At 31.5% G+C, this 27,979-nt stretch overlaps 1 protein-coding gene across 1 annotated transcript in view; it reads right to left on the minus strand.

Annotated features, from left to right (window-relative positions):
- The window catches only part of LOC130450709 (kinesin-like protein KIF21B), a 73,905-nt gene that overhangs the window by 14,342 nt on the left and 31,584 nt on the right, over nucleotides 1-27,979 (minus strand). Inside the window, exons 3-4 of the mRNA XM_056789288.1 lie at nucleotides 3,776-3,967; nucleotides 249-510 (exon numbers count right to left, since the gene is read on the minus strand). Of these exons, the coding sequence (XP_056645266.1) occupies nucleotides 249-510; nucleotides 3,776-3,967 (454 nt within the window). The remainder of the gene's footprint in view (nucleotides 1-248; nucleotides 511-3,775; nucleotides 3,968-27,979) is intronic.

Consider the following 27,979-nt stretch of genomic DNA (forward strand, 5'->3'; position numbering starts at 1 on the left):
AATAAAAGAAAATAAAGCAACTGTACTCTTAATAGAAATGAAACTACCGTTAACAAGTTTAAATTGAGGAGAAGGGATTTTCACGTATGAAAACCGACATTCTTACGAGACACCCCTGTAAATTTAAACAATGCAGTAGTGAAATTGTTCTATTAAAATTCATTCCAGTTTTCGCAAGAAGTTATTCACCAATCTCTTATTCACTTTTTTAGTTATACATAATTATAGTCTACTTTTTCGCAACTTACTTTACTATATGAAGGATTGAATAAATCAATGACTTCTTCATTATAAAGTTCCATAAATTGTGCGGATACTTTAAATTCAGGTGGTAAAATTCCAGCTGATTGTGCCTTCTGAATTCTGGAATGGATCCCATCGAAAAGATGGTGAATGGCTCTTGGAATGATTCCTTTTTGTTCTTCTTTCACTTCGACATCGAATCCTGAGCCCATTGTGTAAGTTTTTCCCGATCCTGTCTGACCATATGCAAGAACAGTGGCATTATACCTACGATTTAATAAAGGAATATTAATAAGATACCAAAAAAAAACATTACACTCATTTATTTCCTCCACATTAATATTTCCTATTTTAAAATTTTGCTAGGAGTATATTATTTTATCCATTACTAAATTGAAGAGCATAACTATAGCCCCATCTACCTTATTCACAAAAATTTTGTATTTTTCTCTAATTGAAAATGGAACTGAAATAGACAAATACACCTTTTTCCTGTCCATTCATATATAATTTCTATTGAACTGAAATGGCATGTGATAAACTATTTTTGGAACATCATTATCTTACTTCTCGGCTCTACAGTAAATGCAGGACCTTGATCTCCTTCATCACACAGCTCCACTTCGCCCCATCGCTGGCCTTGTTTTCCCAATTCTTAACTTCCAATCTTTTTAGTTTTAACTTATCCAACCACATTTTCTTTGGCTCCGATTCCTCTTTTTCCTTCTAATGTTCTTCTATAGATGTTCTTCGATGCCCTTTTTTATTCATTCGCTCTAGATACCCGAGCCATCGTATTCGTTTAGTTTGTATAGTGTTCCTTGTGTCTTTTTTTTGAAAGCTTATTAACTCTTAATTACTTTTAATTCCTCAAATATCTTCGTCCTTTTTTGGTCCACACTTGTTTATCAGGATCTTCTTTTCGAAAGTAATAAGTAATTTTTCCTAATTTTGAGTGACAGTCCAAGCTCTTATCTTCTTACAATAATGATGGGGACAAAATATTTAAACTCCGTCACCAAAACCATACTGTTTCCACTTTCCATCACCATATATTCAGTTTCTTTCTTGTTAAGTCCCACAGTCCTTGCCTCTTAAATATCCGTGCAGCTTCCAAATAGGCATTTTCCTATTTTTGACATTATTAGCGAGTGCAAAAATTTGTAACGTTGGGTATAGAATTATCCTCCCTCGACTAGAATACATTCCCCTCATTATGCCTTCCAAACAAAAGTTAAATTGATATTACGAAATTCTGTATTTTCTAATTTTCAGTAGTGCGACATACTCTGCATCTAGCTATACTATTTTCTGCGAGAAAATTTAAAGAGTACTAATTTTAAACACGAGTTTAATGAACCAATGGATTTCTAAAAAACATAAATACGTTTCCACACCTACATAATCTATTCATTAATGTTGTATCTCAAATTTAATGAACTGCTATCTAAAGTGAAGACCAAGTGCTACATGCAGGTAATTAATTCTAGCCATACTTCAAAAACCCTCGTATAATTTTGTAACAATTTCATAATGTTGAAAATTATGATGTGTTCCACATGAATGAAGCATTTCAGGAAATCTGGATAATAACAGTCACAATTAGTCAAATCTGCTTGGCAAGCGACCTGACATGACGTTTAATTTTAACTTCTACATCGCTAATTAACTAAAACTGGTCTTTGAACTTCTCAAAATACTGAAAAGAATTCTACACCGAAAATATGAAATTGTAAAATTTATGTTCTTAATGTCAATAACATCACTTTTTAATAATGAATTAAAACTAAGGGTTGATCTTTTCTATTCTTGTTTTGAAAAAGGGTTTGGAAGTCATCAAATTTACTGTCATTCTAGTGGTACTCAGAAGAAATTGGACCGTCTGTTCATACAATTTTCTCCTTTTGTAGAAGGAAACTTATTACTACCATATATTTTCTTTTTGACAAAACTTCTTGGTTTCAGATTTCTTTTAGTTAAAAGTGAATATACAAAATAGTTGAAAATATTGACGTTTCGACCTTTTTCGGTCTTTGAAAAATATAATTTGACATTGACAATTTGCATAATTATATATATATATATATATATATATATATATATATATATATATATATATATATATATTAGTCATACAACATGAAAATCACACAAAATATTTTTTTATCCTCACTTGTAATTTTTCTATAAGTATAAAATTTTTCACGATCTAAGCTTACCTTACCCTTATAAAGTAGGATTATGTATAGTCCCAACACCTTTCTCTGTGCCAGTTTATTTCGAGCTATGAAACTGTGTATTATGAAGATAGTGCTTTTCAAAACGTCTAACAAATAACGCAAATGTTGGCCCGTTTAAGCAAAAATGATATTCAAAAGTATTTACTTAAAGTTAGTAGAGTGAAGCCACGAGAAAAAACTTATCATCCCTGAAAGTAGAGTTTGAAAAATTGTGAATAATTCGATAGATCTTAAAAAAATACGAAAAGACAAGTGCATTGGTTTCTCATAAGAAGACTTGATTCACTGATATATTTATGGAATGTATGCAGAACAAAAAGTGCCAACGTTGCCTCTTTCAGAGGACTGTTCCAAGAAAGTGATAGTGAGATTAATTGTTCTACTACAACTTTGTGGAGTACTCTACGTCGTTTGGGTTTTTTTTCGAAGGAATATACAAAAGTCAAATAATAATAAAGTTATAGGGCTGGCAAAAACTTCATGATACACCCACTGAAGGATGGGATGATAGTTCAAAAAAATTTCTGCGTTTAATAAAAGTAGAAGAATAACTATTCTACATGCGGGAACAGAAGAATGATGGGTACCAGAATGTCTGTTTTTAGCAGCCAAGAATTCCTCGGATTTCAGTATGGATAGTTTTCAAAGATTGATTTTAAAATAAATGCCGAATATACCACCGAATAACTGTTGTGGTAGATAATGCATACTGTCATAGTCGCCAAATGAAAAATATACCAAGTTACAGTAAAATACAAGATTTTTTTTGCGAAAGCAACCCGTAGAAAACTAACCATTAATATAAAAAATAGTAACGATAGCAAAATTTTAATAGATAATATCTAATAATAATATTTAATAGTAATAAATAAATATATATAAAGATATGTACTCATGTATTTATATATTGTGTATCATTAAGTATATTGAAGATTGAAATTCAACAATCCCATCATATTAAAATTTCAAACCCAACAATGATACAACAATGTTAACCAAATCAAATAAATAAAATTCAAATTTCTCTTCAAATTATAAGGAAAATGTAAGGTATTATAATATAATAGTGCAACCTTGCACAATGTCTTCTCAATAAATAGCCATAAATCTACGACTTTGATATTAAATAAGTTTCGGTAGTAAAGACACTTTATTGTGAAAAATACTATGGCACCATTAGATATATTGAAATTTATAAAATAATAAAATAACAACATATAAGAAGGTCTTATAAGTAAGAAGTTATAGAAATTTGAAAATATTCACCCTAACAAAAATATTAACATAGTTACCCTTCAAGAGAAGATTCGATTAGAGATGCCACACACGTTTCGTAAACCTCAGTTTGGTTGGATTCCATATCAAAAACATAGTTATAGGTAAAGGCCTTATCACTCCCTAGAGTAACTTGTGGTTCCCCGGGTGTAACCGTGGTGCAAATATGACACATGTCGATTATTTCGCGAGGTGTCTGAGGACGAATCCTAAAATCAAAAGTTTATAAATATATCATCATTACATGGAATTATAAACATAAGTAGTGAAAAAATAAACATTCAAAGTAAAAAAAGTATACGAAGATTGATAGAAAAAAGCAATCTCCCCAAAATAGGGAATCTTTCATAAATAACAACTTTGAATACGTGATTAAACTTTTTTATGGAAGGGTTTCAAACATCATCAAGTAAAGTTTCAATAACACTTTTTTATACATGACACCTCTCAGCCAAGCTCCAATAGTTTCCCACGAGTTACCAAAGATGTGTAAGACCTTGCATTATCATGGTGGAACACTAAACCTTTCTGATTAGAAAATTCTGGTTTTTCTTTGATTGCTTCATCCAGTTTCATTAATTAATGACAGTAAACATCAGAATTTATCGTAGTGGAAGTATTAATATTCAAATAGACTAAAAATTGAAAAAAGTATACGAAAATTGATAGAAAAATCTTCCCCAAAATAGGGAGTCTTTCATAAATAACAACTTTGAACACGTGGATCAAACTTTTTTATAAAAGGGTTTCAAACATCATCAAGTAAAGTTTCAATAACACTTTTTTATACATAGTTTGAAAATTCGTGCAAAAATCGTTGACACTACTTGATTGGACTGAATAAGAAATAGTATTCCGTCTTAAAAACATGAGCGTAAATTTTACATACAAAGGGAGAGGGAGAAAGGGAGAAACGCTTTATTGTCAAAAAATTGTTTACAATTTCCATACAAAAGCTTGTAAAAAATTATAAAGCAAACATACAAATAACTAAATAAAGACACAAATAAAATAAAATCTAAATATAAAGTATACACAAGAAAACTACAATGAATAACGAAATTAACTTTGAAAATTTGTAGTAGATTTTTACATAGTTTCAAGATAAAAATAATTTTATAGGTACTTTAATTGCAAGGCTCAAAAAAATAATCTTACAGTAGATAATTAATATTCAATTCAAAGAAAATGTATGGGTATTTCAAATCTGAAATTCAAAATTATTCGTTTTAAACCCTTAACCCGGAGTTCTCTTGGGCGGTCTACATAAAGTGTAGGCCAATGTGTGTCAGCTCTCATTTATTTTATGCTTTGAAACAGATTTTTATTAGTAAAAAGCTAGATGAACAAGACATATTTAACCGAGACTTATGTCACGCAATGATGACATAAAAAATTCTATAGTCAAAGCTTCGTAATCAAAACTTCACATCTTTTTTCTAAAACTATTGCAAATTGAATGTGAATAAATCCTACTAAGAAACTTTATATTCTAGGGAATGTTATACTGCTCAATTATTGATAGGTGTTCTTTGCGAGAACATTTTGCCAAAATCTTACCTCGCTGATTCTAAGGAGTTAGAAAAAACAAATGCGTTGACAGTGGCCAGATTTGTACTCTTTTAACATTTTTTCTACCTACGCCTGTTCCTGGAGATAATTTTTTGCTCATTTTGTCAAATGCGGCACCATAAAAGTTCAGTTCTATGAAGAAAATCTACTGAACACCTCACCTATTGTTACAAGAGATGGGGCACTTGGTTGGAAGCCGCTTTTTTTGTCAACTAAAAGATTTAATCTCAGAATTGTCTGAGGAATCAACCTTTTCGTTTATTAAAACGAATTATAGCTTTGTTTCTAGAACAATAACACAAATAGAGGAATCTAAATTTTCATTAACCCGAAGTAAAAAGCTAATAAAAATATTTGATGCAGCTTTTCAAAATGTCACCGGCAAAACAGAGGCATAGTTTTTAAGAAATTCAAAATTGTGATTGGAAAATTTTGCGGATCCTGCAATAATCAGCAATTATAAAAATGCTCCTATGACACCAGTTGATGTGGAAAGGAGTTTTTCCATTTATAAATTATTATATTCAGACACGAGAAAAATTTTTTATTGGACAACTGAAAATACAGGCCTTTTTTCAATATATAATAGCTTAGTTCGTGATAATGATCCTGAGCATGTTGTGTTATTAGATTCCTGCGCAGTTTTGAATAGTACGTTCGCGGTACTAATAAAACAAGTTCCGAATTGAAAATTCTTGGAGCACAAATTTCTTATTTCGAACGTGTTCTGATTACGTCCGTTGTATCCTCGGACCTGGGTAAGGATGTTTATTCCGACGCTTGTGTAGTCATTCTACTTGCCATTTTTATGATATTTAGATATGCCACAGAGCATATCAATGTCAAACTAGATGTTCATAAATCGTTCGTGGAGAATTTCATGTTCAGAACATATTCTAAACAAAACGATTCAAATGCGCATTTGAATCGTTCAGAAAATATTCAGAATTTATTATCTCGTGTTTCAAACCGCCTACCACGCACTGGTTCTCAACTTTGCCAAAGTCAAAATGTGAATTTCGGTTGGTGCTCGAATTCTTCCCATACCCAACGTCGCAGGGTTAATACCATCTCGCACGACACTCACCAACGGACTCTGCGTTGCTATCAGCTATCATAAAGCCATATGATGTTCTACATAGAAACTATTCCTGCGATACTTCTAGACGACATACATGTTTGTATGTGTCACATATTAACCAAAAAAATTACTTTTGCCCTAAACGTCGTATTTTGTGAATTCTAAATAATTGACAGAATATTGTGATGTAAGCAACAATAAAAATCTAAAAATTACTAGCAATTCAAATTTAACCATAATATCAATATTTCAAAAGGTGAAAATATATCAAATAGTATAAGTTGGTACGTCAGGTTTCGATAAAGCAAACATTGCTAGTAGATTTTTTCCACTGTATATTCTATACCAGCCCTCGTAATTGTATTCGCTTCGCTTTATGTTGGGCTAATTTCGTTTACAGTCTACGACAAAGAAACTATTAAACATTTTATGAACAGTTTGTCTAGTTATGAAGCTTCCTTTATCGCCGTTGATGGTAAACGACAAATAAATCGTTTAAAAATTATTAAATCATCAACATTTTGAATGAAGTATATAATCATTTATATATATTTCATATTTTGTTAACACTGTCATGTAATTTTGTATTTTGAAATCAATTAGTACTAATGATATTTACTACGGTAATTTTTATTTTAATGTTTTTTAATTTTTAATGAAACACCAAAAACGTTTTAGAAATAATCACAAATTATTAATGACAAACTAGTAATTACAGCTCGAAACTTTCGTTTCAAAATTTTTTGACCAGTGATTAAACAAGTTCATTGGATAAAATCAAAAGATATGTTCCATTGTATCGAATTCTTGTTGTATTTTTTGTTTACCCTAACTACTAAAAATAGAAATAAACTAGGGGCTTTTAAGTTCTTGTGATTCAATTTGATTTCATTGAGATTCAGATTTAACAACACTGAGATTGGGAGAAAAATGTCTTTAATGTATTTCATTCAATAGATACTTCAACCATTTCCAAAGTTCGAATTTCTATTTCAGTTGATTACCATGCGTTAATAATAAATACTTGCAAGGTTTCCGCATTTAAATTAAGAGTTTATTGGGTTGGCGACCAAGTAATTTCGGTTTTGTAGTATAAAATATTTTTAGCAAAGAATAATTTTGAATCATGTATATATTTCCTATTTTGCTCAATAACATTTCGCCCTCATAAAATTTTGATTGAAGGTCAACGTCATTTGTGAAAATTTGACTATTCAAAGAATTCTGCAAACTTTGAAATAAATGGTAATCAGATGGTGCCATATCAGTACTGTATAGGGGATGTGGCATCACCTCTCAGCCAAGCTCCAATAGTTTCCCACGAGTTACCAACCTAACCTTTCCGATTAGAAAATTCTGGTTTTTCTTTGATTGATTCATCCAGTTTCATTAATTATTGACAGTTAACATCAGAATTGATTGTAGTGAAAAAATTAACATTCAAATAGACTAAAAATTGAAAAAAGTATACGAAAATTGACAGAAAAAAGAAATCTCCCCCAAAATAGGGATTTCATAAATAACAACTTTGAACACGTGGATTAAACTTTTTTATGGAAGGGTTTCAAACATCATCAAACATCATGGTGGAACACTAAACCTTACCGATTAGACAATTCTGGCCGTTTTCCTATGATTTGTTCATCTAGTTTCATTAATTGTTGACAGTAAACATCAGAATTGATCGTTTGGTTCCTTAGAAGCAGCTCACAAAACACAACACATTTGTAATCCCACCAAACTGACAGCACGAGGTTTTTTGTTGTTTTTCAGCTTTCGATGTGGTTTGTGCTGGTTCATCGTATTTGTTCCATGATCGTTTTCGAACTATGTTACTGTACAGGACCCATTTTTTATCACCAGTGATGATTCTTTTCGAGAAAGGGTCGGTTTCATTTCGTTTAAGGTGCATATCTCTCGCAACCTCTCGAACAGTTATATGACGATCCTCTTCAATTTTGACTTTGATTTGGTCATCATTAACTTCAGTACGCTGACCAGAACGTTGCTTATCTTTGAGGCAAATATTTCCAGAACGGAATTTTTTATACCAATTCTGATAAGTGAGCTGTGTTAAGCAATCAGCAACATAAACTTCACATATTGATTTGTGACCCGCCGCAGCTTTCTTTCTTCTACTGAAATAGAAAAGTAAAATATGCCGAAAATGTTCGTTTCTGCACTCCATTTAAAGTTAAACCACAACTGATAGCTTTAATGAAAATGCACTACTTGCTTCTAAAGTTACGTCAATGTGACCAGTATCACGTGACAAACGGCAAAGTACAGCACTTTTATTCAAAAAATAAAGCAAGGCTCTCTATCGGTAAAAAGCGAAAGTATTTAGTTGCCAACCTTAAATACTATATCCGAAAAGATAAAAAACTAAATACTTATAGTCCTAGTGACGATCATTCAATATAGACATACAGACGTCCTTGTTGTTAGTCTATACAAGGAACAACCTTAAAAGTCATCAATTATCTAAATTAAACAATTAAACATTTGTCTACTTCATTTGCGTATATCACGTAACACGAAATGCGAAATATTCGCTCGATGCTATTTGGAACATGCAAATTAATGTGTTCACTGACCTGCATACACGAAGAAAAATATTACTCCAAAGAATTGGTTAATATGAATACGAATTTTGTAATGAATACGAGTATCTCAGCAATAACTTTTACACCAGATTCAGCACAAATTTAGATTAGATAAATTAACAATCTAAGGGGCACATAACCTGTGATATAAAAAGATATATTAATATTATGTCATTCCTTGTGCTTAAGAGTGGTTAAATCGCAGTTTTCGAATCAGTCGACTTGAATATGCGGCCTGGTACATCCAGAAATTAAGTTCTCCGGATTTTTATCCTCTTTTTTTCGATTTCGTTGCATTTATTAGACTTATTGCGACCATGAAAGTCTTGATATAGACTTCCATTCGATTATTCAACTGAAGTTTTCCATTTTTCTTAGTTTTTTTTAAGATCCTCTACTCTTTCTCGCCGGATAATTGGCTTTCATTCCTCTGTATACCCCCTATTGCGCACAACTTCTATGGTTAGGAATTTCGCTTGGAAGGTACTAAGGTTTCCATTCCATTCCAAATTGGAATGTTTCTCCTTCTTCTACATTAGTCTACTTTGAAGTAGGTCTTGGGGAACAGATATTAGATAATATTATTGTAGCTGGACTATTTTTGTATAGCTCCTGTATTAGATGTTGAATGTAGCGTTCATTATGCGATGTCGTGGCTCGATAGATGATGGAAGGTATGTTCAAATGATGGTAAAGCGTCTAATTAGTTTCATTCCATCTGCAATCGATGGTAACACTTTTCATTGAAATCTTTTGCACATCCCAATAAACGGAGTCCGTAGTTCAAAAAAAGTTTTATTATTGTAGTCGTCAAAAAACAAAGAAAGAATTATTAAAGGAAAACAAACAAGGTTGTACTCATGGAATTAGAGACTAGTTTTAACAAGTTATGACTTATTTGAATTGGGGCGTAGGAATTTTCACTTATGAAAACGTCTTAATTTTTGATAAAAATTAGGTATCAAATGTGAAAGGCATAATATTCATTTTTCTGACTGAAGTGAGCTTCTTAATCAAAATAGAACATTAAGAACTGAAAATACATTCTATTTAGAAATAGTTTGAAAATGATTCGAGGTGTACAGCAAAATTAAAAAAAATTGTGTAGTGAGATTGCGGATTCATTAACAAACAATGAAACAAAGTTAAGAAAAAAATGTAATGATATATCATTTAATTTTAAGAAGTCTTATTTCTATTTGAAACGATTCCTATTAATTAATCTTTCAATCAATTTCCAGTTCTGCATAAATATTGTTATGGAATGACTAATAGTTTGTTTTTAATATATACTCAATGCCTTCAAAAGTATTCAACTTCCGCATGTTTACCTAAAGGCAATTGACTAACCTTATAATAATAAATAAACTGTACTATTGAACTGCGAATTTAAAAAAACTAAGGACAAATCTAAAAAGAAAAAAAAATCTTGCAATTTTAAAATATGACTTCTCTTGACTAAATAACATTTTTTCTGTTATTATTATATATGAAAATGTATCTAAGTGTTTGTTTATTTTAGCTAATCGAGTATAACAGGTAGATTTATTTTAGTTTATTCTAGTACTGAAAACACAAGCTACATTCGGCGGCTTTAATCTGAACTGTCAGCACCTCTTAAAACTTTTTATTTATATTTATATTGTCAAGAAAACATTAACGCTGTAAAGAACTGAAAATAACCGAACAAAGACGTATATACACAATAATTTTAACGACTCAATATGAGAATTATTTACTAGAAGATTTCATAATTAACGTAAATCTGTATAAATGCAATAATCAAAAGATGAGATAGTTTTACTGCTTCTTTTATTTTTGATAAGTGAAAGTAAAATAAATTATAGCTTTTTCAAGAATCAAGGGATAGAAGCACCTAGTCTCAGCACCGTGCCCATGCAAAACTAGAGCCGGTACCGCTTTGATCTGCACGAGCCTTAATTAGATTAGAGGACAGGCGATGAGACGATACAAACCTCTCAAACACGAGCCAAGGCAAGGCAACAGTGGTTTCTTGGCAGAAGTGACAGTTATAATTTGAAACGACTTCCATGTTCCGCAGATGATAATCTTTTTTGTAAACCAGTCCGTTAAATGGGAGAGGAATAATCTAAATTATCTTTATCCCTCGACCATTCGTCAGAATCTAATCTTCCCCTTCTCTTCCCATTACTCTACTGCAATCGCTTGATGGCTAGCTGGGGAACCAAAGAATGGCTTTAATCCAATGAAGGGGGTTATTCCTTCCTCTCTTACCAGCTAATCTGCCAATAAATAGCTATGTACTCCAGAATGACCACGTACCTATATAAAATTGATCTAATTATTTAGTCAGAGTGTGCTGATTGATATCTTCATTCACTCATTAACGGGGAGTCACGTGCTTGTAGCGCCGCTTTGCTGTCAATTAGTATTTCAACTTATGGGGTTTTCTCTCTACTTGTAGTTTTCGAGGCATCGGTATTATAGATATAGACCCTACAGGGAAAACCATTTTGTTATCAGTTTTTTGATCGTGATTTAGGAATCAGGATGATCGATGATGCAAAATCACGCACCTGCTTCTTTTATTGGCATACCGTGTCCAGTTAAAAAGTAATTTATTCTAACCCGACACGTTGCGTGATGTTGGTGTAGTGTTGTTGTGAAAATTTGAAGAATACAGGCTACTTTTTGTGTATTTCTCTCTCCGCACGATGACACTGACATTTACGCGGTGATGTCTTAGACTTTAGAAGAAAGATCACGAGATGGATAATTCTTAAAATGTGATACGTTAACCTGTTTTTTAAGGTAATAGTTTCCCCAGTTTTTCTTATCATTAGACCAACCAAAAATATTATTTGTTACTCAAAAATCTATCATAATTAAATCAAAATTTGTCTGAAATTCGTATGTTATAGAGTTCTGTTATAGTGCCCATGGTATAGAAATACAATACTGAATGATAGGTTCTTGTTTGTGAGTTGAAATGTAATCATGTAGCGATGTACTTGCACGGTATTCCCATAAGAATAAGGTAGCTAATATGGAAAGTAATTTAAAAGATTTTAATTAAATTACTTCCACACCCAAAATTATATTATGAGTAAACTAATGAATATTCATATCCTAGACAAATAATGAAAATATTATGCTACAAAATGTCAAATCTTATGGCTTGTATTTCTATAATTTTACTTTATGTCATGCAATGAACTATATATATATATATATATATATATATATATATATATATATATATATATATATATATAGAGTTATTTTAGGTAAAATTCCTTTTAAACGAAAAATAACTACACCTTTGGTTTCGGCACATTCTAATTTCGGGAGTAGTAAATTCCAAGGAATAAGATCAATATTAGACCTTTACTATTTTGATGGACGAAGCTTGGCAAGTGTAAACCATAAACTGAAGAAAACATTTGACATAAATTTTGAAAAGTGCCAAGCCCATATGCTGTTAATTGATCTATAATTTCCTGTGAGAGACGCTTTTATTCTTTGCCACACAAGATTTATTGAAATTCTAGCCTATAGTGTTTTTATAAAAGTAAAATATGATATAATATGAGAAAAAAATTTTATAAACACCCCGAAAGGAATAAAATAATTACTTAATTTGATATACAATATACTTAGCTGGGTTATTCTAAACAAATATAAAACCTCTTTTTTGTGAATACTTATTGCATTCAAATTTACAAGCTTTTTGAAATATGCGCTTAAACTTTCATTTTATTTTCAAAAGCCAAACCCAAATTCCCCCTATTGGATGGTGATGCATTTGCTTGTCTAGACATTTAAATATAATGTGTAGTAATTTAACTGATATAATTCGTAACGACTCTATAAATTGTATAAATTAATATCTCTACAGAAAAATACTTTTGATCTATATCAGTAATTGGTTTTTATTGAAAATGCTGCTCCTGCCTTAGCCAATAATTATGACATTATAAAATACTTGATAAGTCATAACAGGCATTATATATATGGCATTATTTCTGAGATCAACAAAGGCCACTTCAATAAATCATTCGGTTCCTAATAAGCCCGTACTACGTTGGAATCTTGTGGATTGTATCTTGATCTGCTTGAACACTATAATAAAGATAATTACTGAAATCTTTCTTTGTTTGAATTGCTTTTATTGATATTTTATAACAACGAATTCTAAGCAGAAAGATATTTATCGCTTAAATGGAATTTGTTACAACTAAGATTAATTTATAAAAGTTTTAAAATTTTTAAAAATTAACGAAATGCTTGTAATAAGAGTATTTGACTTGCTTATTATATATGGACTATAACTCTTACACTGTACAAATTTACGTCTCGACCGTAGGGTAAAATCTATATGAAGTTAAGTTATAGTACAGGCACATTGTGTGTAAATTTAGTTGGACAGTTACATAAGTTTACAATATATAACTATAAAAAGTGTCATTTAGGTAAAGTAATTAATTAATTTTGCCTTGCTAAATAGAAAGAAAAGTTGGAAAATAATTTAAAATCTTATAATTCTTCTTAGTAATAAACAAGAGATAGTGGCTTAAATGGAGTATTACTACTGTTAAAAGTATAATTAATGAAGTTTAAAACTACCTGCTTCTACATTAAAGTTACCAAACAAAACCATCTTTAAACACCAAAAGATTAATTAATACATTTGAAGAGGAAATAATTAAACAAATCATTCACTCTTGTGCAGCTATAAATAAAAAGACACCTATTATAATAAAATTAATATTTGGAACTGTTAAAAATGGACAGAGAATTAATTTTTCAAGCAAAATGAATTTTTCAGACACTCATTTATAAACATGAAATATATATAGCGATGAAACCTATTTGATGATGTCAAAAAATGATTGTTTGCAATTTTCAGTGTCCAAAAGAAGACGTCTCATCTTGCCCGCTAGAGGTGCTTTAGGGAACTGAAACACCTAATTACTACCAAGAAATATAATGAGTGAAAGATAAATTGATAAATTTGCGTCCATGTAGACAGAATAGTAGAACAATAAATATTGGAGTCAAACCAGTCAATCAGAACTGTGTAATAATAAAATACGATCATTTAGTGCTTACCATTGAAGCATTCTAATTTCCTATTACCAAATTTTCCTACCAACGCTGTGAACTTTGACAGGACTATTACAAGGTCAACAATTAAATACTTCTACCATTATAATGAAATGTGATTAATATCTAATTCTGTCTAATTTCCTGATTCCGTTCACGTATATTGACCGGACTATCTACTTTTAAATTCGTTTGTTTCTATTAATTTTCTTAAATCTTTTGAAAATATAGAGATAATTATATTTGGGAGAAAAAAAATTACTATAGACACTATTTGGAACTTTGATAAAATTATTTTAACTTCTGCTTGAAGATGTATTTGAAAATAATAAGAATAACTTTATTAATGACAATATATGGTTGTTGACTTTTTGTTATATCTTCCTAACTTATTCGGTTCCATTACAATAAATGAGTTCGTATTTAAATTATTGTATACCCTGTATACGTCTCAACTACAGTGTCATTTTATCGTAAAAGAGTAATAAAGCAATTAAGTATATACTGATAAAAATACATAAAATATAAACATGAATAATTATTCTGTTTTCGTAACTAATAAAACTTGTATCAGTTGAAAAAAAAATACATAGTATTTAGATTACTTTATCTGAACTGATTGAGCATTGGAAAGTCAAATTATTATTACTAAAATTTTTAAATTATTATCTCAATATTTCTAGAAGGTTTTTATTAATTGCTCTTTTCCAATTTTGAATAGAGTTTGTCCGACACACATTTATTCAAGTTAAATGTAACCTACAGTTCGTCTTGAAGATAATGAACTATAGAGCAGTTACCACAATAGTAAATATTTAGAAGTTTTGTTTTTTAGTGCTCTAAAAGTACTTTAAAGGTGGAAGAGACACATATTTTCCGTCATAACACTCATTACCTTATGCATATTGAATGCCAATAAATATCCAATCAGATTGGAATAGGCGGTCATCTACAGTGATAGCACATGAGGTTATGTTAAGTTAGGTTAGGTTTGGTTCATTATATCAATCATTGAAAGCTTATTGACAGTTAATCAAACTTATAATTCGTGGATCTTGATTCCGGTGCATACACATGTTTCCGCACCTTGACATAACTTATTTTACCTCCTAAAAGGAAGTGCAGCAAAAAATATTTACCACTATAATTACTGTATATACATAGATATGCGTACATATCAACGAATTACCATATTGAATCGATGTTTTTACAATAGGGAGGGAAAATAATGATCGATATAATGTTCAATCGATATGTTCTAACTTTTGGATAAAAGGGTTACTAAATAATCCGAATATTTCTATTCAAATTGTTGATTATTTTATTTGAAAAAAAACTTTTTAATATGGATCCGATATATACATATTTTCTATAATTTTCTCTCTAGAGGAATCTACCGCGATGTAGCTAAAATTATTATGAAAATACTCATACTATAGTCTAGCCAAATAAAACTGAAATAAGTAATTCTAAATCACGCACAGAAGGTTGTAAAAGTGTTAATAGTTATATAAGTATCTACTTTATGTTAGTCCAATATAATCAAATCTATCGATACCCATTTGAAAAATAAGAAATGAACGCGTTGGTGTACACGTCTGCGCACGCTTCCGCATACTGCAAATGAAATCACGTCAATAAGTCTCCAGAAATAGAAGATTTTTTTAAATTTTTTATTTCATATTATTAAAAATCAGAAGAGTTTCAATGCGGGTAACAAATCATTTATATTTTATAATATCTATGATATTATAGAAAATAATCTACAAGAATTATTGAAAACGAAAAGAAAAAGATATATTTATGATGTTTTTATATTACAGTTGAACAAAAAATATGTTTTATTACTGTTGTGAATACCAAAAATATCCAATCATAAATGTGATTCGTTCACCATCATTTATGGATCTTCAATAATTTGTTTTGTGCTATAATGAATGCCTTATTTACCATCTGCATCATTACAGAATATTAAGTATATATGCAAGTGAGTTTTGGGCATGAAAGGGAAACATTTTACGATGTTTCACCTTCTTCCATATTACTCTCTTTTTGAAGTAGGTCTTGTTCTAAGTTCTAGAAAGTATTTTTGTTGCGGGACTATTTTTGTATAGCTCCTTTATTAAATGTTGAATGGAGCGTTCAATATGTGATGTCGTGGCTGGTTATATTTCGTCCTTGATAAAAGGTATGTTCAAATGATGATAAAGTGTCTAATTATTCAAGTTCCATCTACAATCGATGGTAACGCTTTGGATTGATATCTTTGGATGATATTCAGCGATGATTGTTTTGCACATCCCCATAAGCGGAGTCTGTAGTTCCAAAAGGGTTTTAATATAGTTTTGGATGAAATATTACATTTTGAATATCAAACTTTGATTAAAAAAACTAAGAGCCAGTACATTTAGCGATATTTTAAGTCGAACTATTTTTTTTATTTTAAATATGTTTCTTCCAGGTAGATTTTTGCGTCTGTTTCTGTTGGTAAGGTATATTATCCATTATAACAGATAGGCAGATTGGTAAACGTCGATTCTCCTTTGTTTACTTTTGCTTTCCATCGCGTGCCCTAGTCATTGAGTATATTAAGGTGATGTTGCATGTCTAGAGAGATTTTTATAGGATCTACATCATCAGCAAACAGCAACTGAGGCAATTGTTGTGTTATTACTTTCATGTAAACCAGCTGTGTAGAGTAGGAAAAGCAGTCCTCCACTACTTAAAACATATTCGTTACATTCGGTTTTCCAACAATGACGAGGTCTGGCAATGCTCTAGTATTTAGCAAGGAAAAACTACCAAAGCTCCTCATCAACTATGGTGGTAAACAGCATATCACTCAAATCTCAAAACAAACAATTCAGAACATAAAATCAACGAATTCCTTGTCATTGAACATTCGTCAACTGAAACGTTCCTATCATGACTGTGTTTTGAAATACATAGAAACAATGTTTTACTAATGATTACACCAAAATTTACTTAAATTAATAATTAGAAATTGCTGAGAAAATAAAAAACAAACTAAGAACTTATGCTGACATATACTACAAAGAAAAATAGTTCAAAACTGACTTTAACCCTTAAAAGATATAACAAATTTCTTTATTTATTAATATAATTATATTAATTATAATATATATATATATATATATATATATATATATATATATATATATATATACATAAATATATATGTATGTATATATATAATTTTGTTCTAGCTCAAAAAGTTTTCTGATTTAAGCTTATATTCGAAAAAATTATCAGAATTCGAGATCTATCAGACGTTCTTTGAAGATTGTCTGTGAATTGACGGGACTATAGAAATTAATAGATACCATAGAGGCCGCTGAGTACGATTAATATTTTTGTCAAATATTTGGATATATCTTTGAATTTTTATATATGCAACACGAAAATTTCCTTTTCTTTAACGGCTACATTATAGTTACCCCTATTGTAACAACTTATTAGAGGGGATGAATTATGTACATTAGCCAGGAAATATCATGACTAAACTTCTAATTGCACATAATATTCAGTTGTTAATAGAAGAGGGTATTTATGCAAGAGATTTCTGAATATAAATATATTATAGTCCATTCCTCACCAACCATAACCGTCCCTTTTAATTATATTTAATTAATTGATATAGCATTGAAATGTTATCCCATATCCCACACGTGCTTAATCGGATTAATATTCCGTGAGTTTGCTTATCAATCAACTTGTTGCATAGTTATTTAGTATATATGTAAAGAAAAATATAATTTTCTTTTGCGTGTTATTTTGCCGTACGTCACATAAAGTCCGTTTGTGACAGATGATCTGTCACTGTCATCGATGGGAAGCAGGGCATAACCTCGAATGTCGTGTTGTGTGATTGTGTGCTGGAAAACAATTTCATTTTTAAGTTTATTTTAATTTGTGATTTTGGAACAGACATTGTTAATAATAACATTAAATGTCGTTTCTTTTCTTACAGGTATGAAATATTTGTTTAGTACTAAATAGGTGCATACTTTTGTTTCATGTAATTTTTAGTTTACATGTTAATAACAATAAATCTCTTTTCTTACAGAGAAACACAATTGTGTTTGATTGACTGTGTCACCAAAACTACAGATATATTGGAAATTGTCTTATATATATATATACAGGGTTTGTCCGGAAAGTAATAGGACTGAGTCGATTTAAAAAAATTTATTGAGCCAATCGTTACAATTCTTTAAAAACTTTCAAAATAGGCTCCTTCTGCGTCGATGCAGCGCTGCCAGCGCGATTTCCAAGCATTATAGGTGTCACGGAAGGCATTCTCCGGAATAGCCTTGAGAGCCCCTTTGTCGTCTCGAAATGCTTGCCTTTCATCGGCCTTTTCAGGCGAAGAAACAAGAAAAAGTCCGGGGGGCCACATCTGGGCTGTAGGGCGGCTGCGGAAGCGTTGGAATGCCGGCCTTAGTCAGGTAGCTGTTCACAAGAAGCTGTGTGAGCCGGGGCGTTGTCGTGGTGCAACTTCCAGTCTGCTGCGATGTCTTGTCGGAACCGATTGACCCTTCGTTTGAATCTCTTGAGCACTTCGACACAGTCGACGGTCTATGTTCAAAACTTTGCGCACACGAGTCACATTGTCGGTGTTTGTCGAAGTCGAAAGTCTTCCAGCACGGTCTTCATCGGCGACCTCTTCCCGGCCCTCCAAAAAGGCCTGGTGCCACCGAAACACACCACTTCTTGCTAAAGCAACATCTGGAGAAGCCTGCTTGATCATATCAAACGTCTCTGTCGCAGATTTACTGAGTTTCACACAGAATTTAATCGCGTACCTCTGCTCTAACGAACGCTGCATTTTCGGCTTGCACAACTCACAGAAACACGTCGCGCGAAAATGCCTGTCCTGACTCTCCAGATGCTCGGAGACAACTGACCAGCCGCTCGTTTGTTAGCTAGGAACGCCCTCAACTGAATCCAGTAGGTGAGCGCACGCTCTGAAGTACAATCGCAGCGGAAGAAAATCAGTCCTATTACTTTCCGGACAAACCCTGTATATATATATATATATATATAGTATATATACATACATATATATAGTATATATACATACATATATATATATATATACATAGTATAAGGTACCCCCCAAAACATTTCGGTACCCCTTGAAAATGAATAACTTTGCTATCAAGACCTATCCGCGCTCCACGTCTTGGTTCTCTCTATACCCTTCTTTGTCTCCTGTCACTCAATACAAACTTGAGCTCTAAAGGCCGGTTAACATGAAGCAAGACAACGTGCAATGCAAGACGCAATATTTCTTGATCAAAAACATACGCAGATGAAGTTAATTGTAACATACAAGATCTCGCAACATTATAGATTTGGTGTCATTTTTATTACGTGCAAGTTTCAATTCTAGAGAAAAATGACTTTCTAATTTGCCGATATTACGTCTCTCGCCAATAATTTTAGTTATGTTTCATTTTCATTAAAGCCGCTTGACATGATGCAATGCAATCGCACTCTTGCAATATTATCGGTTTAGAGGCATTTATTATTGCGCGCAAGTTGCAATTCTAAAATATTAAATGAAATTTGAGGTTAAGATTTTGATTAATACTCTTTTCTGTCCATCACACTTCAAATCAAAGTAGCAGAAGTTATAATTATTGCTAGTTTTTTTATTTTCATATTTAAACCGCACACGTGCAAGAAATTGCATACGAGTGATGTACTTTTTCTTATTCACTTTACTTTGTATTTTCATTTTCAAACCAATCACAAATTATTGAATAAAGTTTAAGATTAGGAAATTGTTTACTTTTTCTTATGGAATTTTGATTAGTGGTAATCATGACGCGGTGGCAAAGGACATGCATAATGTCAAGTGACGTGCAATATTCGTGCATTGAATTGATATTGCAAGAAATTGCATGCAATTTCTTGCACATTGTCTTGCTTCATGATAAGCAGCCTTTAAGAAAAAAGAACGTTTATCCTTTGCTCTGAAAGTCAATGTATGTGCCCTCTAGTCCACACTTAGCTGGCTGTTATGTATTTTCTAATGAGTCGAGGCACTCTTAAAGGTATTCTAGTTCTTAAATTGGCAGCACTGAAATATACGTCTCGAAATCAACGTTTCATAAGTTCATTTCACTAAAATTATTGCCAAGTAATTATTCTTGGCGTATCAAAAGCCGAGATTGACCACCCAGGCAGTTTTTTATGAATAAAAATTTTAAACTGTTTATTTTGAAATTTAAAACAAGCAGACGATAACTTTTTGCTCGACAAACGTTTATTTCTCAATGATGTTTAAAGAAATGGGTGATATAAATTTTGTATTTTGTTCAAGAATTTTGCTCGTGTGTGTAGAATAACCTTCAATAACTAATTATAAATATGTATAAATTACTTTATTCGTTTTTGTAGACATTTCGATTTTGTATATGAGTATAATATTCATATATTTCGTTTAAATATCATTTTCACTAATAAATTAGTAAACATTGACAGATAGATAGAACACAAATTTCAAAGTTTAAGCCTCTTTCATATTCTATAATTGTATTTAATGTAACAGGTGGGCTGGAATACTTGTAGTATATTGTAGAAAAAAATTTTATAGAAATTGATTTAATTATTCAATATAGGTGCCTAGAGAGCAATACAACCATTATAGCAGTCACACAACTTTTTGATACCATTTTTATAGTATGATTTTTCTTATAACATCAAAATAGGTTTCACTTTCAGTGATAAACTCGTCATCTGGGCAAAATTTCTAGTCGCTGTGGGCCTGATCTGAAGAATACGGTGGATGCATAAGAATTTTAAAGCTCGCTTCATGCATACTTTGCGCATTCCAAAAAACTTATTCGTTAACCTTACTAGTTACGTCTTTCTATGCTTTAAAGTCGGTTCATCACGAGCAGTCTACTTGGCTGACTGTGTATTAGACTACAGTGTGAAATGATGTTTCATCTATTGTCACATTCGGTTATCACGCTCCAAATACTGGTCAGAGAGTTATCAATTGATATTTTTAGGGCTTCAGCTACCTCAATCAGCTTCACTTCACGGTTATCCAAAATTATATTGTGGACTTTTTTTATGTTTTCGTTGGTGACATTTTTTTTGGGGTCTTCCACCGTGTGCATGCTCATTTCGTCTCTTTTAAACATAGCAAGCCATTTCTCAGCGCTTGGTTTTTCTGGGAATATTTATCTTGTCAAGCCTTGGCCGCAATAGTATTACTTTACCAAAAAGAAATGGTTGATGAACACATAAGATTCATCTTTACCCATTTTGTCAAAATAACAAAAGATACTTCACTCAAAATCCTAAAGCTCACAAACTAACAATACGACAGCTGTCAAATTTATACACGAGTTTTTTCAAGGTTAGGTCAAACTGAAAATCATATGAATTCAATACTAGTAAGGACATCCATGTGTTAGTTTATGAACTTCTCAGTCCACCTAATAAAAATATGCAAGACAGATTTGTGGAGATCCAAAGTGTTTAAGCGAATTAGTGGGTTTTCAGAAAATATAGTAATCTAAATTCTATCTGCCGAAGAGGAAAACAATATATTTTGTTAATCACTATAGTTTGATTTGGTATAAGAAAACCGAAAAGAACAAACTAATTTGACATTTACGAGGCGTTGTTCATGAACTTATCTACTATCATTGTTCCTTTTCTTTCTATAAATAGAATTAATTCAAGTTGATATTCGGAAAACCTTTAGCAATGAAATAGAAGGTCATTTATATTCGAATTAGATATTTTCTTCTATACATCCGTTATAAATGTATCTTATGTATCGAGTGTTCATAGTTATTCTTTACAGATTTCACTTCAGTCCCTCCGCTTATTGTCAGTTAAGAATCTCTTTGTTAAATTTTTTTCTTGAGATTTTGTGTACATTTGACATTTATTTTTTTATTCTTAACGTACTCGGCTACTCTGGTCACTTGCACAGCTGAAGTTACAATATATTATTACATACATACATTAATACACTACGAATCCTTGGAGTTCACGAGGCCCCAACAGGGCGACGGGACGCGAGCGTCATCTATTGAGTAGTCATGACAACAAGGCGTCAGCCATGTTGTTGATGCGCTTTGAGGAGAGAGCACATACCGGAACATATAGTGAGAAATTGATTTATCATAACTTATCAAATAATATTGATAATTTATTAATAATAGATGTTGTAAGACGTGGAATTTATTTCGCTTCGTGTGTAAAGGTGCAGAAGTACAGATTAGCTTTTCATACGTTTCAACGAGAAACTGTAGTTAGGATTCAACCAATGCGTGTAGTCAAGCGTCGTGCTAAAGAGCTGCTGTGCGTTGTGGACATTTCCCGTGACTGTCTTTCAGCACTACCAGAAATCCTAGATGACATGTGTCCAAATATTTCAATCGAAAAAGTACACGAATCTCTATGGATTCCGTCAAAATTTTAAAAAAGTTTTATTTTTCTCTGTTTTTACGCTGAATTTTATTTAATTATAGTATACCTGAACGCTGTATTATTTTAACGAAAATTTCGTAAATCTCACGTAAGGGGAGGGGGGGTCCAGGCAAATCTCACCCAGGGGGCAGTCTAAACTGCTCCCGTAATTGATGGATGCTCCATAAGGCTCATCAAAAGGCATTGTAAAAAATTTTAATCAATACCAATTTCCAAACAGTAGTATGTAGTTGAAGATATTTGCAGCTGATGCTGCATTATTTACTTAATTAAAAAATATGGCTTAGTGATTTCAACAATGTTACACAAAAGCCCAAGCAACATCAACACGTTACTGCACTACACTACATATGATTATAAACAAGGTTCCCCAACCTTTTTTATGCCATGCCACACCCAAGCTCTTCTTAAATTCTTATGGCCCTTTCTTTTACATAGACATAATTTCTAATATTAAAAAATTGTTCAATTAATAAACTTATATGATAGGTTTTAGGAAGAAATTGTTGACGAAACAGTAAGTAATAAAACATATAATGAAAAACTAAAATTCAAATTCCAAATAATTTTAATAAATATTTTTCCTATAATAATTTAATGTTTTGAATTTAGTAAGATCTTTGCGCTTGATGCTTGTTGCAAAGAAATTTTTTCTTAGGTTACAATTTGCTTAGCTTCAGTCTTAAGTCTTCTCATTCTGTTATATCCAGGCGATTTCCTTTTTTATCAGTAAATCCATATTCAGATAATTATGAAGATGGAAACGGAAACAAAAGTTTTCTTGCACATTTGGTTAAATTTGGGTATTTGATGTTTGTTTCTTCATAAAGCCATACCATCGCTCCTTATATACTAAACAAATTTACAACTATTTCATGATTTTGCATTTCTGCGAGTTCTTCTTCATACTGCATGTTTGATTATCAGACAAAACCACTAATATTAGCGCAACATCTTTACGAGTTTCTTTTATTGCTAGGCATAGATACTTTACGAGTCGCCTCAGTTTTCCTTCTTCATTAATTGAAGTTTTTTTATTCAGTTGCGAACAACTGTGTTGTTTAGTGAGATTTTAAATATCTTGGGGTCCATTTGGAGCCTACAGGGTCTGTACAGGGAAGTTAACGCCAAAAACTCGTTGATAAATTGGTCTCGTCAAACGAATTTATAATATTTATTGACCGCAATTATCTTTAAATCTTGAAATCTAGCATTGCATTTAAATGGCTCACAGCAGAAGGGTTAAACTCGTGTCGAGTCCATTTTCGAATTGCCCCCCTTTACAATCAAATTGACCCCCTCGTAGGACCCTCCGTTGGGAAACAGGGAGTTAAAAGGTGATAATAAGTGTTGACTACATGATAGAACGGACAAATTAACTGCAGTCATTCTTAGAGTTCCAAGATAACTTTTACAGTAGAAGTGACTAGAATTTCAAGATAGAAAAGATATTAACGCATATTTTCGTCAATATGTAACTATTTGCAAAGTGATTATTTACATGATTATAAGTTCGTTTAAGAAGCAATTATTAGGAGCACTATGATCTGAATAACCAGAATATACTGATGGTAATGAGACTGATTTAGCTTCGAGCTCTGATTCAAAGGATATTTTCATCACATTTTTCGTTGAGGTTGTCTTGTGTTGTCTATTATGGATCATGGTGTTCTTATATATACGGATTGAATTATTATTTGAAGATTCAGACTTGTACCAGTAAATATCTTTTAATGGTATCTAAGAGCCAGTGAATAGCAGAAACCACATATTTCATTAAACTCTTAATATCAATGCGTGCATCGAGCGAACGTGAGTCGGGCGCACGGTGGTTCGAGCGCGCAGATTATATAGGAGGGTGCATCGAGCGCACATTTGCAAGTATAAAGACGGTATCTTCAAACCCTGTATTTATTTATTTGAAATGTTTATTACCGTAAATAAAAGATGAAACATTATAAAAAAGAAAACTTATAGAAGAGTTAACAAAAGAGTAACAAAGAGTTAATACTTTCTCATCAATACAATTATAGTAATAATCTCCTAACTTAACGATTCTTAAATTAAAAGGTTTTTTTGCGGAAAATTCAAAATACGAATCTTTTTAATTATTTTGAACCTAATACCAAAAATGCACTCATTCTTAGAAAAAAATTATTTTTCTATGAATTTTTGTTCAATATTTTATATAATATTGAACATTTGCTAATTTTTGGAAATCTTAAATGTTGCTGCTTAGTTGCACGAAATGTTATCTAAATATGCCTGTGCGCTCTATGCCCATGCGCTCTTCGCACCCCACCCTCAATTTAAATCAATGATTCTATCATGTTTATTGTTTATGAGGTACAATTATTGTATTCCATGGATTACAGCTGCGCCTCTAAACAACATTCTTTCAATATCCTTCATTTTCTAGTAATAAATTTCCCGGTTATCGTTTTCCGTGAATATAAAATAGAAGTATTTTTCTACTATCAATATAATTCAATTTCTGTTTTTGTTTTAGATACTGTTTGTTATTATCGTTTAAAATAAGTAAATACTTGATAAATACAACGGTATTTTTATGTGATAATAATAAAGAACGGGGAGAACTTTCTGTGACTAAACTGAATTTTTTGAGATACATAACATGTAGCCTATTCTCAACAGTTTACTGTAAAATTTCTGCACATTTGTACTTTGAGTCATACATTACAAACATAAATACAGGTCATTAGAATTCTATAAATAAAACATAATCACGTATATAAGCCCGTTTTTATGTGTAAACAGGAACACAGCCTTTATATTCTGAAATACGAGTATGTACACCTCTTATACTAATTAATAGACGTGATTTATTACTAGATTTTCGAATAAATCTTTATAGCGAAGATGAGGTGAAAAGAAAATGACAAGTTAGAATAAACGTGAGAGGATGAAGTATGTACTATATCTATAAGAACAGTAAATTTTCTACTCGAAAAATTGTATACTATTAAGTACCATTATGAGCGTTTATGGATATAGGCTTATCTCTTTTCTCCTTTCTGCTCTGTTTTTTACTATTAAATAGCAGTTACGGCATGTTGTCGTAAGGAGGAACAGACACATATTTTATGTAGCTTCCTCCCTCAAATGGCGAATTTCTCATAATATACATCTCATACTTAGTTAATTAAGACTAGCCTCTAATTCTATGAGGAGTACAATTGCTTTACTTTCCTTCAATTTTCTCTTTGTTATTTAGTTATTGAAAGCAACCGTTGTAGCAAAGAAAATATGTGAAATTAAAGGGGAAGACACAGTTGATTAGCGAACGGTACAGCGTTGGTTTAATCGTTTTAATAGTGGATATTAGATCGTTCGCGTTCAGCTTGAGATATTGAGTTGATATTATCCGACTCCCCTGGACTGTTTAAAGATAACATACATCGCGATTTGATTAGGTTAGGATCAATGAGTAAGATTAAAGCGAAAAGTTGCATCGATTAGAGGAGTATAAACGCAGAAAGATTTTCATTTTTTAGGTGCATTGTTACTTGAAAAATTGATTTATCAAAACAACCAGAAAATGCAAAATCAGTGGTAAGACAAAGGATAATTACCAGAACCCGTCACAAAGAGAAGTCGATTCGAGCGGAAAGTCTTGTTGTGTGTCTGATGGTTGACCTATTAAATGCCGATGTATATAGTGATTAGGTTTATCGAAGATATATCCTTGTTTAGTTACCGACAGTGGGTTCTCTTACAAAAACACAATGCTAAACCACATACTGCGAAAGATACGCAGTGTGACTATTTTTTGCATCTAATCCTCTCAGAGAGCTTGCTGAGTATTGGGTTAAAACCATAGAATACGATGGGCTATACTTCGGAAATAATCAATAAATTTAATGGAATTCTCTACTTAAAAATTTATTAGAGAAACCCAGATAAAGTAACGTAAATATCATCGTTAAAATGCTTCGTTCCTTAGAGAATGATTTGTGAGTGTTTCTTTCTTTTGAACGGCTATTTGAACGCAGATGATGTTGAACGTCTATAATCTACTATAACATGGTTAGTGAAATACGTACCCTTATGGTCAGTAATCGTCAAATAATAACTCATAAAGTACATATTTCACTCGATCGGGTTTTTTACATGAAAGGTTGCATATGAAAAAACTACTGCAAGATGGGTAAGTACTGTGATTCCTTAATGCTGATTAAAAAATATCACGCATTAAAAATTCATAAATCATAAATCAAGTTAATTTTTCCATCGATATATTACAATAGATCAACTTTGGGTACACCATTGTACCCTAGAAATAAAAACACAGTCGAAGTAATAAATCCCATTCAAGGAACGTATTCCTAAGAAAGAAAAAACCGTTTTTTGGAGGAATTAGATTATTAGTGTTCCAAGATTTAAAAGATCTCATTGATGATTTCTTTGCCTAATCCGCCTTATTCCGTTGATCTAGCTTCCTCCTATTATTTAATATTTCCGAACAAAAAATAGAGTTGGTAGATTTGAGAAAGGTTATGGCAGAGACAAACGCGTGTATGTTGTAGAATTTTCGATATATTTTTTTTGATGGTTTGAAAAATTTGTGAGTTCGCTGGAACAAATGTCTAGGTATAAGTATGTTGTAAATTAAATATTTCCACTCATAATCTCCCCTGGAGCTTGTATTTTTTGCCGAACATTTGTTCGAAGTGCGAGTTTCTTGGGAATAGAAAATTGAAATTTTTGTAAAAAATTCGTAATCGAGAAATAATTTCAAAGAAATTTCATACTAAAAATAATAAATAAAAAAGAGAATTTTTGACAAATGAAAAAGCATTTATTTTGGTTTGATGTTTGGTGACTTAATAAATTAAGGTGGACTAGATGTTGCATTTTGGAAAAGATAGTTTGGAAGAAATAAAAGTTGAGTTAACTCAATTACTTAAGAAAGTACACAATTGGAGTAGATATAAATATGTATAAAAAATAATTCATGCACTATTATAACATTTGTGCGTCACAGCTGTCAAACCACAAAAATTATCGCTCATTAATTTCGCAGCTAGGTCACAGGGACCAAAAAATTTTCGAAAAATTCAGGTTGTTGTTACAGCAACATGTCAAATTGAATTGACAGATATAAAACTTTCTTTCATCCAAGCTACCTCGTATATTGATGAAATACCACACATCCATACATTTTTGAAAATATTACGATTTAAAATCTACCTATTACACTTCATTAAACATTATTACTTATAACAAAGAAATAAGATATATTATTTAAAGATGTCATAACCTTTGAAAGAAAAGAATCCAAACGAAAAATTATCGTCTAGCAATACCTATGATACAGCACACCACTGGCCTACAACAAATGAAGGTTGAGATTTTTTCAGGGTAACAAT

Source organism: Diorhabda sublineata, chromosome X (assembly GCF_026230105.1).
Source record: "Diorhabda sublineata isolate icDioSubl1.1 chromosome X, icDioSubl1.1, whole genome shotgun sequence".
Taxonomy (NCBI): domain Eukaryota; kingdom Metazoa; phylum Arthropoda; class Insecta; order Coleoptera; family Chrysomelidae; genus Diorhabda; species Diorhabda sublineata.